We start from the raw sequence: 14,740 nt of genomic DNA, 5'->3' as shown, positions 1-14,740 counted from the left end.
TTCCTTCATCTCCGACGATTTCATTCGTCCACTGTTTCCTCTCAAAATCAACTTCAGACAACAAGGGCCAGAGGGAATCCGAGGGTTCCGCCGGATATCATGTCGGAGGAGAGAACTGTCCAATCCCCATAATTCCACTGATAAATCAACTATATTCAAGACTTTGGGACAGTCACATTTAAGATTTTCACATCTTGGTATGGTTTGTCAGCCCTGTCCACCTTCACCTTCTCTATCCCCTGCAACAACATGATTAGGGTTTCAAGTTCTTCTCAATCGGTCAGAAACTTATCCAAAGAATCTATTCAAACAGATAAAGAAATCAACAAATCACACAGCTACGCTGATGTCCTCGTTATCGAGAAGTTCCCGACCATAGTAGGACTACTAGTTCCTCCAGAAACTAATAGCCCCGAGCTCAAGCAATGATTGCATTATCACATCCCATGAAGGAAACTACTGCATAGCACCAAACTCAGTGATGCGATAATAGATGCACTGCAACATCGACGACTATTCATGCATGCCTTGGCAACAGGAAACTTAGATCTCATTACCTGTACAACATCCATTCCCTTGACAACTCTACCAAAAACAGTGTGCTTGTTATCTAACCACGGTGTAGCCACTGTGGTGATAAAAAACTGAGAACCATTGGTGTTGGGGCCTGCATTTGCCATTGACACTGTGAAAGGCCTGTCATGCCTCAAACTGCAGCAACAGAATGTGCAATTCAAGGTCAGATTTCTTCTGGAAAAAGCCTCAGACAAAAAAGGGAATTAGAACAGTACCGAAGAGGGAAAAAGAAATGCAAGCCCATAATAAGAAACAATTAAGAGACTGATAGGTACCACACAAAAAAGAAATGCTACTAACATGTGACAAGAGTTGTGTTGATAGCCAAATTAGAGTACCTCACAAGCTAATTTTTCAAAAACGAGTGACATAGGAGTAATGGCAGCAAACTAGAGTACCTAAATACATTGAATCAGAAATTGCAACTTCAGAGATTCATAGACACATGCCAGAAGTAAGGTAGAACTTAGGCGACCAGTCAAGGAGGATGTAATTTCAGAGGGAAGATGACAGTCCTATCCTCAATCTTTAAAATCTTTGAGTAGACTTTCTCGGCCTTCTTATTCCATGAATGAAGTCAAAAGAGCATCCAATTCCTTAGCTGTCAACAATGTTTTTACGATGAACTGACCAAACACTCCATACCTAAACCGAGACACTTACTTCCACAACCTGCTTTATATTTGTATTCAATGCGAATATCAAACCAAGTTCTGACCCAAAAAAAAAAAAAACCAAACCAAGAAAAGAAAATTTTAGGGGAGGCACAAAAGCAAGCGTACATCCTTGTTTTGCTTCAAACATACATCTCATATCATATTCATGATAAGTAAAATCACCTTTTGTGGAATTCATCCTCAAACTCCCTTCCCCAAATTGATTGTCCTCCAGTTCCATCTCCCAAAGGGTCACCTGTCTGTATCATGAAGCCTTTAATGACCCGATGAAAGATGAGATTATCATAGTAGCCGTTTCTGCAGTGAGTAGTAAAGTTCTCCACAGTTTTTGGACACTCCTCTGGGTACAGCCGCATATGAATGTCGCCCATTGTCGTATGAAGAATCTAGCAAACAAGCATGGAAGCAAATGTCATAAACTAACCATGCAAAGCGCTTACAGAACGGATACATGTAGAAGTCCTTGAAGAGCCTCATGAACAAAGAGCAAAAAGTATTTTGCATCATGATCCAGGAAAAATGACAAATATCAAAAGAACATAAAACAGGAAGTTAAGCGGAAGGAAAAGACTTGTATCTTGCTCTCTGGGAGAGGAAATGGACTACAATGGAAACTGAAGAGTTAAAATAAACTTCTTATGGTGTCGTTTATCTGTTTGCAACACAGTTTTGTAAAACAATACATAATTTACACATGGTGTGAAGAACTATTTCAATTTACAGAATAGATTTCACAAACTCACAGCTTTCTCACTTCAACAGGGCCACGAATGAAATTTCAAGATCATTTCACTACTTAACACCTCCAGTTTAACGTGCTCCAGACTAACATTTCTGCAGATTACACCCACAGAAGGACAAGAGTTTCTCATCTCGGTTTAATTGACATTGGAGGAATCAATCCATGCAATGAACTGTTCTTTGTACTTCACCCCTTTCCCCTAATTTCTAGTAAGAAAAAAGGTCGACCACTGCACGCTTACCAATCCCTCTCTCTTTCTTTCTTTTTTTTTCCATTTCTTTCCCCTTCTTGGCATTCTCTCATTTCCAACATCATACTCCTTTCCACCTAGCCGCATGAAAAGAATTCTCTAAAACACAGTTCACAGTTGTTCCATTCCCAAAAGCAGCACCCTCAGTCGAGTAGCAAATTCAATATGAACTACAATTTGGAAATACAAAAGCTGTATCACTCTTTGCTTCTCCACATGCTTCTCTTCAGAATGGACAACTAAAAAGTAGGATGAGAACTGGAGGAAAAAGGTGGGAAAATCTGCTATTTAGAATGACCCACAACAATGTCCTTCATCCAGTTGAGCGTTACAAGAACAATCTACTCTACAATGTCAAGCACAATGTAAGGAGGAAGAAACTCACCACATTGTCGGGAAGTGAAGTAGTAACTGATTTTCCTATATCAGATACAGCCAGAAGCTCATCAGGAGGAGGCTTCTCATTGAACACATCCCTCCCCTTTGTTGCGTCTTCAGGTTCCTCAGGTTCTCTCCGACTGTAATCAAAATGCAAAGAGACCTCAAAATTGATCCAAACAAAAAATTGGGTAGAAGCAAACTTCTCACAAACGAAGTAAAATGCCGTGTCATAGAATTATAGCAGTATATCTGACAATGCTATAATGAGTAATCAGAGAAATACACCGGTTAGGTGATGGCGCAGAACTTGATCATCTAAGATTTGCTGGGACATTAGATAATAAAGACATGCAAAACGTTGGGAATCAAGCACCAAATGCATTTACCCAAAAAAAGATGAATTCCTGCAATGACATAGAATGATTCCGCACCTGAATAAATAGATTCTATGTTTCTTAAATGCGCAGCATAAAAGCGTAGGATCCATTAGTGGTTCCTTGTTCTCATTTGCATTTGCAGCAGCAGCAGGGATTTTTCTAACTTTTTTGCTGCTTCTGTCCCCTTGATACAGGGCAATTCTCAAGAATCTGTCATTGTTCTCAACTTTTCCAAGTATTCTGGCAACTTTATTGGTATGTAAATTAACCACCTACAATTAAGAACAAAGGATGGAAAAATAAATTGACCAGCCCACAGCCACATATAGTTGCTTTCAGATAAAGAAAATGAAGAAAACAAATTTGTAGCTTCTCACCTTTATCCCAAGTAGTGTTGCATACAAAATAAAGTTGGAACTTTCATCAAAGACTGCATTTGGTTGTGGTACATTTTCTGTTTTCTCAATTTCTTTCTCAACAGCCATCCTTCTCCCAAAATCAATAGCTTCCAGCTGATATAGAGGGACATTGCTTCTCTGTAGATCTTGGGCAACCTGATTGACAAATGAGAACACTATCACATCCGAAATGAAAAGTAGACTACATTGCAATTACATTCGGAAAGGTAAAATTACCTCAAGAGACTCATCATAAACTCGTCTCAGCTTACCAGACTTGAACCAAAAAACTCTGATCCTACGATCAGGTGATGTAACAGAGAATTGCTTCCCATCTGGGCTCACCTGGACAGGCATTACCAGGAAACAAAGTTCAATTATAAATATATAAGCCTACGCAATTAAAAGACATGAAAAGCTTCACAAAGAACACATCTAATACCTCAATAGCCGAAATGCTCGTTTTACATTTCGCAATTTCAAATAGATTAGTATCACTCTTTAATGTAAAATTCACCCTGCAAGCAACATGGAAAAGAGCAGAAGATGTTATGCAGCTTATTCATGCAAAAATGAGCCCAACCCATATGAGGTAAAATAATCTCTGACACCCAAAAATGAAAAGGAAAAAGACAAGATCTTGGGAGAATCAAATCACAGTCAACTTATGAAATCACTTTATTCTCATGTTCATGCAAGAACTTGAATGCCACACTGCAACAACCTAGTTGTCATGTTCACGCAGGAATTTGAAGGCCAATTAGCACTTCCCAACCTGGACAATCTTCTTCTTTTGCAACCAAAAGCCCAACAAAGGTTTGCCAATAAAATTAGAGCACTCATACATCAGCCATACCAATGCCATACCAATTCTGGAGCTAGTATTCACTTGTAAGCATCATCTTAGGGGCAGCTGTACCCCCACTTGGCCCTATATGTATATGGACACAAAACACTTGTTTTCTTTGTGAACATGCGCAATGGTGGGCCTCTAAGCAGAGTTTCTTATGAGATTCAATATATGGTTGATCTACAAGTACTAGGGATCACTTCATGAAAGCGATCACTATATCAACAGCCTCGACAAGCACAGAAGTTAATGAAACTGGAATAGATATGCTTTTAGAAGAAAATTTGAAAAGTTATTACCCCAGGTTTAACCGCTATTCATTTACTTAAAAACATGCACAGAATAGATGTAGTTTCGAGGATATAAAAACACGAGTCATTCACATACTCATCCTCTGGAAAAGTCAGTGTATCGGGTTTCCAGTACTCAATGATGCCTCTTGAATCAGCAGATATCACTGTGTCAAATGCATGGTTGTACCTCATAATTTTTACTGCACCCATGTGTATCTGCAGGCCAAACAAACATAGCAACAAAAGCATGAGCCAACTAGAAACACGAGTAATGAAGTCCCCATATAAGGATGTGAAGTGGTATCTAGAATAATCTTCATGGCCGAAATTACCTCTCTAGAACACAAGGGTTCATTTGTACCAGCACGAGCATCATATATACGTACGAAAGAAGAATCACGATCACTTATGGCAATCTTAGCTTTAACCTCCCCTTGTTTGTATACCCATTCCACAGCTCCAGGAACATATGGTAGACGAATCATGACCATCATGTCATAGTTGACTACATCATAAATCTTCACCGAACGATCATTCGAGATAGTACAGCAAAGCATCCCATCAATACTAACCTGCGTAGCTGAATTTAGTAATCATGATAAATGTGCCAAACATAAACAAACTAGAAAGTAAACAGAGACATCATAGAGCAGAAGTGAACACAAATGCATGAATAGGAACCAAACAAAAGAAGTGAACAACTAAAAATCCAAGTTATGATTTAATCTCCTTTAACTAATCTCAGATAATAACTTTTCTTCAATAAATGCTATCATTGAGTAAATTACATAAAACAAAAGAAGAAATAAAACTAATTCGGGTGTCTGCATTTGTAGAGATGACTATTAACTAAATTCTTTCAATAATAGCTGAACAGAAAAGTCAGTGACAACCATGAGACAAAAGTTTGGGTCCACAAACACCAGGTTATATGAGGAGGAGAAAGAGGAAAACTCACAGCTAATCCTTCGATAGGTCCAAGATGTGATCTAAAGTGCTTTGCAAACTCAATTCCAATGGCCTTTTTCTTCCAGAATTTTAGGTGTCCTGAGGGGAGAAAACACGAAAAACACAAGCTGTATGATGCAACGAGGGGCAAAAATTGCTTCAAATAAATAAATAGATTGATTATATATGGATAAATATTATCTTCCATTTAGTACATATGATAACACAGAATTTACACATCATCTCCAATATGGGTTCAAACATATTGCAACAAGAAATTAAAGTCCATAACACTTTTACCATCAGCACTCCCAGTTATAAAGAAATCTGCAGCTGACACTGCAACATGAGTCACCACATCTCGGTGCATATAGCTCTTTTCGTACCTGAAATATGATGATATGCAATAAGGATATATTCACTTGCAACGTACGGACATCGAGAATTTCGGAAGAATAGCATAATGTCTGCATACGTCTCTACGTGATATCATTCTAGTTTCAAGTACTGCCAATAAAAATTGGTGATAAGTCTCACACAAGTTAACAGATTGCAAGAAAATTTGAAATAAAATGAAAATGAAATAACCGGAAAAAAAAAATCACTTGAAGCACTAAATGGGAAGCTATACCGCACTCCTGCCAGTAAAACTATACGACCATGGTACGTGGTTTTTTAAAGGTATCACTAACTTTGGCATCACTTCAATGGGTATAGAGTACATTCGTCTCGCTTGAGATCCTTTATTCATTGCTTTCGAGTTCTTTGTGAATACACCATGGAAGGAAACATGAGCATACATTCAGCCAGAAGAGAATACAAACAGAAGATTCTTGAAGACTTAAAAGCTACTAAACAACCCCCTCATCAAAGGGAAAACGTGCAGGAAAAATTTTCAGCTTGGAACAGACTGCCATGGTTTACCTCCATTGTTACATAAAACATTTAACCAAGTGCTCTACAAGCATCCAGTACAATGGGACAAAAGATTAACAACCATTGCCCACGCTAATGAAGAAGGATATATTACAGATGGAGAGAACATCAAAAGACCATCAAAATCATATCTTCGACCCATTGGCAACGGAAATAAGCACAATAAACATCACAAATCCCATAATCTAACGCGGCAATCACCAAAACCACAAAAACAACCTACGGAGACGCATTCAAAGGCGCGCGCGCGGGACTCCGTTCAACTAAGACGCTCCAAAAGGTCCTTTGAGATCGATAAACCCTAAACCCTAGACATGACACCACCAGGCGAGTAGACTTACATGTTGGCAGAGGGGAGGGCGTCGAGGTAAGCCTGCTCGAACTGGAGAGGGCGCTTCCGCCGGGCTGGAGGGGCCGGACCGGGTCCAATAATCTGGTCCTCTTCGGCGTCCGCGGCTACGGAAGCACCGTTGGTTGGCTGAGCTTCTTCCATGGCTGATTCTCGGCCTCTGCTTCGAGTGAAGATCGGAATGCGTCGCGACCTTGAACTTGCGAGGATGAGGACGATGAGCTGAGAAGCTACTGGAGCTCCCGAGTTGGGCGTCGGAGAGATGAGAGTTAGGGGCAGTGTGCTGACCCGGAGTTCACCGGCGCCGTTTTTGCGCTCGAGGAAAAGCGACGACGGGTCGGTTCGTTGAGAGAAGAAGACGTGTTTTCTTTTCTGTTTTCGTTTTTGGGCCTTCGGGCTCGATCTAATTGAAATCCTTTTCTTCTTCTTGCCAAAATGGGCGGGCCGAATCGGATTTGGGTCCGAAAGTGTTTAAATGGGCCAGCCCGCAACAGTCTGATAGTGCTTATCTAGGCGTTGACACTGGAATTACGCAGGGTGCGCTTGGCTCGTGAACTTCATCCTAAAGCAATCCACGCGCATCGAATCCGATTAAGTCTTTTGAGCAAGATTTGCTAATTCGTTTGTGAAATTAAAGAATTATTTCGCGAGAGATTATGATGACTTCACAATTGTGAGATTATTGCATGTAGTGGGGGGCCGGTAGATACGGAAAATGTCTTAAGTGACTCTAGTGTGGGATACAATCTTTACTACATTGTTTAACATAGAGTCGATCTCGTGTTACTCTCTCCGTGGAGTAGGTAACGCCGACGAGGACTAAGGTCCATACTAATTTGATGAGGCGATGAGTGATTGCGAAGGCGAGAGAGCTACCCGGACGAAACGCGAGCTTCTGACTTGCTGTCAAAACGTCCGATGAAGATGGATGAATCGATCCCACATCCGACGGGGAAAGCATCACCAGGCAATGTGGATCGGCTTCAGTCTCTCATCGAGCAAGCATTGGTAATATTACTTGCCGGTAAATATTAACCTCCGAATGATCACTGCTTAAATAATTCGCTAGGCGATGTCCTTCTTATAGACTAAGCGGTTGCGGTATTCTATTACGAAAAAATAATACTATAGTTCAGGTTTCGTTTGCCTCGTGAAAAATAAATGATTTAAAAAAATACTTTTTAAATAATCACTCGTATCGCTTGAAATAATTAATTATTGCGAGATATTTTTATCACCGACAATAAATTATGTCTAAATATTTTCGTGGACGATAAAAATAGTTTCGTTCATTTATTTTGTCAGCGATACAATTTTAAGAAAATATCTTCTGAATAGTTGATTTTTATTTTTTTATTTTTTTGGTGAAAATGAGTGCATCCTAAATGATTTCGTCCAGAAAGACGGATCCGAGCAAAAGGCAAGAAGGATGACCGTTTTGGGTTTTCACGAGGCAAGAAGGGCAGTCCCATGGAATGCGGGTCGGGTCGGGATCGGGAGGGCAGAGATTCGGTGCATCCGGTGCTTGTACGTGAGAAACCCGATAGCCCTGCCCCACACCCAACACAGCACCCCACGGCCCACGTGGACTGCTTATTCCACAGGGGGAATGTGGGGCCGACTCCCAAGGTTGTTGATAGCTCCCCCTCCCTCCCCTTTTGCTTTCCTTTCCTAGGGAATCGACATCCACATGGTGCCACTCTTCCCCCCCCCTTCCTTCCCATTTGGCATATTGCACCATACATATAATCCCCCACAATATGTACATACGTGTATATGTATGTCTTTTTTTTTTATATTAGAAGTGATAATATCTTGGAGATTTCTGTGCTTGGCTCCATTTGCCGGCCTGAATAGGAATCAGGATAAGATCTAAAGTCTGTATTTGGCGCTGCGTCCCGAACCGGATAAACTCAGCGGAGACTAGATAAATCTTGAAGAAAGCATTCAAGGTTCGTATATGAGATTTTTTATTTTTATTTTTTTTTTATATCCAGCTAGATTGGATCGCGATATTAATCAGACGAAAGGAAAAGCAAAAAAGGGATGGAGGGGATATTTATTCCGGTGCATGAATAACAAGACCACCGTGGACATTATGACCATTGCGATGGTAGTTACTGCTTTCTCTTTCTCTCTCTGCAGGTGTTTGCATATTTATGTGTGCTCGCACGTGTGCAGATCTAGACAGGTTGGACCGCTGTTAATGTCATGTTATTTGGGTAGCCATCCCCAACAGTCGCATCTCTACACGAGGTAACCGTCTGGTGGTCGCCCAAGCATGCACTCGCTCACTCTGTGGTCGTCGTGATTAGGAATCCATTGAGACGATATGTACAAAAATATGCGGTAATATCCATTGAATCATGGACGGGAGAAGCAGCTAACAAGAGGCTAGCAGCCCTTATCAATAGCAGTGGAAGCTTTACGCAATCGATCGGATCATATAGATATCCCTTCGACACAACGTAAGTCATTGAAAGGATCTCGGAGACCCATCAAAGCACGAAAGTTAGGATCTTTCACAAAATAGGTTCCTCTTCGAGGAGTGCCAATTAACCGCAATTTGGAATCCAATTCGGGATTTTATGTTTGGTGTATTTCCCAAAAAAAGAAAAATTGCAGTGTAATCCCATCTCTGTTCATCTTTCTATTCAGGCAAATAAAATGCAGTAGAAAATGCAAATGCACCAACTTGAGAAATAATAACTTCGCAACAAGACCATCATGCGCAGTAGGCCATTTTCCGAAGGATCATGTGTGCACTCTATTTATTGCTTTAACTTGCTAATAATACTCAACTGGAGTCTCCGGACAACTCTCGTCCGATACAATGTCTCTACTAAAGGGAGGGGGTACAAACGGTGGTCGATTACATCTCAACAATGCCCAGTTCACTCCTTGGAAAAATGGGTGATGCTTGATCGCCGACGCGCCCATCGTCGACCCCAGCCTCCTAGCCGGGTCCTTAACCAATAATTGGGTTATGAGGTCCCGCGCTGCAGCCGGCACGGCAGGCTCTTTGGGGAACTCAAGAGCTCGAGCCACTATGTTGGCCAGGGTCAGCTCATGGTCCATCCCCCGGAAGGGGGTCACACCGTAGAACATTTCGAACATGAATATCCCCAGTGTCCACCAGTCAACAGCACTCCCGTGGCCCTCTCCGGAGACGATCTCCGGGGCCAAGTACTCATGGGTCCCGACGAACGACATGGACCGTACGTCGATGGGCCCAGTCACGAACTCCGGCCCTCCACAGCGCCCCTGCTTCTTCTTGCGTTTACGCTTCGGGCCGAAGCAGGACACGGCAGGGACTATGCAGTTGGGGAGGATGCATGAGGACGAGGTGAAGGGCGGGGGGTCCATCCGGTTGTCGGTCTTAGGGGCCGAGATCAGGGGGTTCTGGTCGGAGACGATCTGGGCCGTCGACGTCGAGCTGTCACATTTGAGCGAGAGGTCAAAGTCAGTGAGCATGATGTGGCCGTCCGATCGGACGAGCACGTTTTCAGGCTTCAGGTCGCGGTAAACGATTCCCATCATGTGAAGGTACTCTAGAGCTACCACCACCTCCGAAGCGTAGAACCTGGAGAGATCACGAGACTTGCCACATTTAACGCCAAATATAAAAGTACAGAAGACCTCAAAACAGATAAAGATAACACTGACGAGCACTAATCTAAGCTAAGAGACAAATAGAAAAATGTACAAAGCACGAGCCACGGTACCTGGCGTCATAAAGACGGGAACAAGCGACACGACGTGATTTCCGGGGGAAATTTTGGGACCAATAATGAGGAGCAACGTGAAAAATAATCGACATCCCACTTGAGACTTGAGCTTTGCAATCCAATGGGGCATACCTGAACGCTTATCTTCCTAACATCTGGTCTTGAACTCTTGGGGACATCTTTCAGGTAAGCTGAATACTTCATGCCTATTATATCCCGCGGAGTTCCTTCTTTTTGAGTCTCCTTAAAAGGACTTTCCTAGCCAAATGAAAAAAAGACAAACTAGCTATTCTGATCTGTATCTAGCACTGCGCAAATGGGAACTATTTGCCGCCCTTTTGGAAGACATATGCCTCTTCCCCGTGGCTTCTCAAGAACTGGAGCCAATAAAGAGCACGCACGGCAACACTTCTCTTTAAAAAAATCAATTTCTAGTTAGAATTTGATTTTTTTTACTTCTGTTTCTAAGCAGAAATTGATTTTTTTCCTTCTAGATTAAAGTAATTTTTTTTACTTTTTCAAATGACTCCAAAACTACTTTTAGGGCAAAATAATACTCGAAAAATAAAAAATTGAAGTTGCATAACTAAATAAATTTTTGCTCTAGAAATTACATTACCAAATGAATTTTTTTTTAAAGCAAAAATTTTACTCTAAAAGTATCGTCATGCGCACTCTAATATCGAGTGTCCCCTCTTCTCGAAAGTTTGACTTTGCAAGTATCCGTACGATTGAGACCGGCGTGACTATTACATCTCAATTGCTGACGGCAGTATACACGCTTGAAGAAGCCGACCATACATCCTCGCGACTGCCTAATAACTCCCACTGTACCAAAAGGATGCAATGAGTCTACCACAACTATTCCATCAATGACAGAGATTTCACCTGGACCACCTAACAAAACGCCAAGCCAATCCACATGGTACGAGCTCCGAATTTAAACAAGTAGGCTAAGGAATTCAAAGCTCAAAGCGTCAGGATCGGTTTAATAAATGAGTTCGTGAAGTGATAGCTGGTCGACCGCTGTACGCAATTCGAGCGAGAATTTAAACCGCTGACCTAACCCCACAGCTGGGTAAAAGAAAACGGTACGTTCAGTCAACCAATACCCAAAAGTCAACCGCCCCAAGCCCCAGACTTCACGTAGAACTCCCATCCAAAAAGAAGCATCTTTAGCGTTCAAAATAGCATTCGGACTTAGAAGCATCTTTCCCCATTTATAAATCACGTCAACAGGAACGAAACTGCTCGAAGCAAAATCTCTAGTTGCGTCACCTCGGAGAAGTTCTAGAGCCACGACCACTTGCAGAAGTTATAAAGAAGACATGGAACAAATAACAATGCCACGACTGAGCCAGTTCACCCGTACGTGTGTATATTAAGCATTAAAAGCAAGCATAGTGGCTCTAACGTGGTAATTAGTTTACTCAGAAACTCTTGAATAAAGCTGAGTATTCAATGGGCACCTGCCGAATCTGCAAACCTTCCACAGTTCCACTAACCTGATTGAGAGCGTTGAAGGCTCGAAGCTCGAAGTGGGCCCCCCCCCACCCACATGATTATTTTAATTGTTCCTAATTTTCCTCACGGTGAATTCCCCAACGCGACACTAATTTTATCAATATCGTAGTAACTTATTGAAATGGCCTTCAAAGGAAAACGAAATACTTAAAAAAGAGCCGCTCACTGTACTAGACCCACCCAAAGACAAAGTACAGCAAAATTCCAGGTAAAAATCGGAAACGATGCTTCGTTTCACTTCTAATCTCCAAACGACCCTAGTGGGACCCCCTCGCGACCTCGGCTGCACTAGGTTTGCCAGGTGATAGGGCCCAACGACGCGTCGTTTTCGGAGCATTATGTAGCCTAACTAGCCAAACAGTGATTTCCACTGTTCAATGAAAACTGCAAATCTGCGCACGTATGGTGAACCCACACGTACACGGATGCCGCGCCCCGCTCCTTTAACCGTCCGTCTCTTCGATTTCTGCTCCCGATCGGAACCAATCGGATTCCAGAAAGTTAACATCGCGACTCTGCAACGGATGCATAAACTGCGCAACCGCCCCGAGGAGAGCACTTTCGCGTGTTCATATTTAAATCCGTATTACGAATTTTTGATTATTTTATTTGTTTATTCGTGATTTGTTTTTCACGCAACAATCCGCTGTTCAAGGCGTGTAACAATTCGAGAAAGTTTCTAGGAGCGAGCGAGTGCGGAAATGCGAGCTCAGTTTACTGCTCGAAGCAAGGGAAAAGAAATTTACAGAGAGAGAGAGAGAGACGACGAGAACGTGACGTACCTAACGGCAGATTCTTCGAACCGTTTGAGGGGCTGGCGCTGGCGGAGCACGTGGAGGTCGCCGCCGGGGCAGAACTCCGTCAGGAGGCAGAGCCACTTGGGCGAGTCCAGGCTCGCGTAGAGCGACGGCAGGAACGGATGCTCCAACATCTCCAGGATCTCCATCTCCGTCCTCGCCCTCCCTTCCTTGCTCCGGCTAGCGAGCTCTCGCTTGTCCATCACCTTGGCGGCGAACACCGGGCAGTCGCCGCCGCCACCGCCGTCGTCCGCGGCGGCCGATGCGGAGGCGCACTTGAGCTCGGCCAAGTAGACGGAACCGATGTCGCCGGAGCCGAGCTGGTGGAGGAATCGGAGGTCGGAGAGCGCGAGGTGAGGGCGGAGGCCGTGGCCGGGCTTGGCGGTGCAGGAGGAGAATGAGCCGTGGGCCGAGGACGAAGCCACCGTGAGAGTGGCCTCGGAGCTGCAGCGTGTGCTCCGGTTAACATCCGTGGTGGTTGTGGTGGTGGCGGTGGAGGTGAAGCTCAGGCTCTGTAGATCGTCGGCTAAGCCGTCCAGCCATGGCTCCATCTGAGAGAGAGTGTGGTGTGTGTGTGAGTGAAGGAAGAAGGGAGTGAGAGAGGTTTTGAAGAGTGGGAAATTGGGAATGGAGGTTGGGCCGGCAAAGAGCAGATAAGTTGGGCCACGTGATTGACTGGGCCCATTGTAATTAGTTGGACTTTTGCGGGGATTTTGGAGACAATGGGTGGGCCGCGCTGCTTAGACCATAAAATAACGGTTACTTCTATCCTTTTTCATTCTCATTCGGCAGCCTTAAGGATTTAAAAACAGTCTAAACATGCATCTAGCTTCATTTAAAATAAATAAATAAATAAATCCACGAAGAATTAAAGAAAAATAACTATAATTCTAGGACGATTTCAAGTTTTCCTTTCTGGTGGTTATTTTCGAAATTAAGATACATAATAAATCTTCTGATTTAGACATAACTGCGATCGTGCATTTCACAGCAAATGTAACAATTTTATAATAATTCCGACAAGGGAAACTTTTTTACCTTGCTCAGAGAAGCACTTCCTTTGAATCGGACATTGGAACATAACAACGCTTTAGATGTAACAACTTCAGAGATCTCTAATGAAACGCTTTTTACTTTTACCCGCATCTACGTTCACTCCCCAAACCCATCCACATCTTTGGCTTCGAATTTGAGCTCGATGCGACTATCTTTGTTAGAATCGCGTCGAGAACGGCCCCGATATTTCCCTCCGTCTTGAATTAGGCCAATTGCGGCACTTGAATTTTCCTATCCACCACCCAACTTCCGTCAATATGATCACCATCTGTTTACATTATGTTCATTATTGTCGTCGTCACTAGAAAGCCACCTGGATTGAAGCCTGAAGGCGATGGCAATTCTCAACCATCGCAGTTAAATGCTTAAAATCGCAAATCCATCCGATATCACGCGGCATTGAAACGCGTCAATCCAACAATTTATGAAGCAACAATACTCTCTGTGGGTCTACGGATACTCTTACACTTTTTGACACTCTCCCAACACTTTTCGACATGTGACCAACAAGTGATCAGCGCTCCAGATACACCAGTGTGGGTCTACGGATACTCTTACACTTTTTGACACTCTCCCAACACTTTTCGACATGTGACCAACAAGTGATCGGCGCTCCAGATACACCAGTGACACGTTAGTCCAGCATCTTGACAAGCCATTTTGACACGACCGAATCAATTTTAAGTATTTTCAATAAATTAGGGATTAATATGTAAATTTATCAAAAATATATACACTAAAGTCATACACTCACCTATCCCAAAATTACTATACTTAGTCAGACAAAAAAAAAAAGATATGTACACTAGAAGTCCTAAAACTTGTTACGAAAGTGCAATTGGGTCCTAAAACTCTTAA

The 14,740-nt window shown here is 42.7% G+C and overlaps 2 protein-coding genes across 4 annotated transcripts; both read right to left on the bottom strand.

Moving 5' to 3' along the window:
- LOC115735459 (peptidyl-prolyl cis-trans isomerase CYP71) lies at nt 1-7,146 on the bottom strand. 3 transcript variants are annotated; one of them, XM_030666699.2, is made up of 13 exons: nt 6,770-7,146; nt 5,793-5,878; nt 5,503-5,591; nt 4,877-5,116; nt 4,639-4,760; nt 3,844-3,919; nt 3,639-3,746; nt 3,381-3,557; nt 3,058-3,275; nt 2,631-2,763; nt 1,416-1,639; nt 558-711; nt 1-239 (listed from the first exon to the last, which is right to left on the bottom strand). In XM_030666699.2, exons 1-13 carry the CDS (start codon nt 6,919-6,921, stop codon nt 156-158), a joined length of 1,863 nt encoding a protein of 620 aa, XP_030522559.1. In that variant the 5' UTR covers nt 6,922-7,146; the 3' UTR covers nt 1-155. The 3 variants fall into 3 exon arrangements, with proteins under 3 accessions (XP_030522559.1, XP_030522560.1, XP_048139969.1); XM_030666700.2 differs by lacking the exons at nt 5,793-5,878; nt 6,770-7,146 and having other exon boundaries at nt 4,877-5,111; XM_048284012.1 differs by lacking the exons at nt 5,793-5,878; nt 6,770-7,146 and having other exon boundaries at nt 4,877-5,124; nt 5,503-5,581.
- Nucleotides 7,147-9,476: 2,330 nt separating this feature from the next.
- On the bottom strand, nt 9,477-13,556 carry LOC115735556 (serine/threonine-protein kinase D6PKL2). The gene is made up of 2 exons (XM_030666850.2): nt 12,812-13,556; nt 9,477-10,360 (listed from the first exon to the last, which is right to left on the bottom strand). Exons 1-2 carry the CDS (start codon nt 13,375-13,377, stop codon nt 9,565-9,567), a joined length of 1,362 nt encoding a protein of 453 aa, XP_030522710.1. The 5' UTR covers nt 13,378-13,556; the 3' UTR covers nt 9,477-9,564.
- Nucleotides 13,557-14,740: the final 1,184 nt, after the last annotated feature.

The sequence above is a fragment of the Rhodamnia argentea genome, chromosome 8, assembly GCF_020921035.1.
Source record: "Rhodamnia argentea isolate NSW1041297 chromosome 8, ASM2092103v1, whole genome shotgun sequence".
Classification (NCBI taxonomy): Eukaryota; Viridiplantae; Streptophyta; class Magnoliopsida; order Myrtales; family Myrtaceae; genus Rhodamnia; species Rhodamnia argentea.
This window is presented reverse-complemented; position numbering and strand designations above follow the sequence as displayed.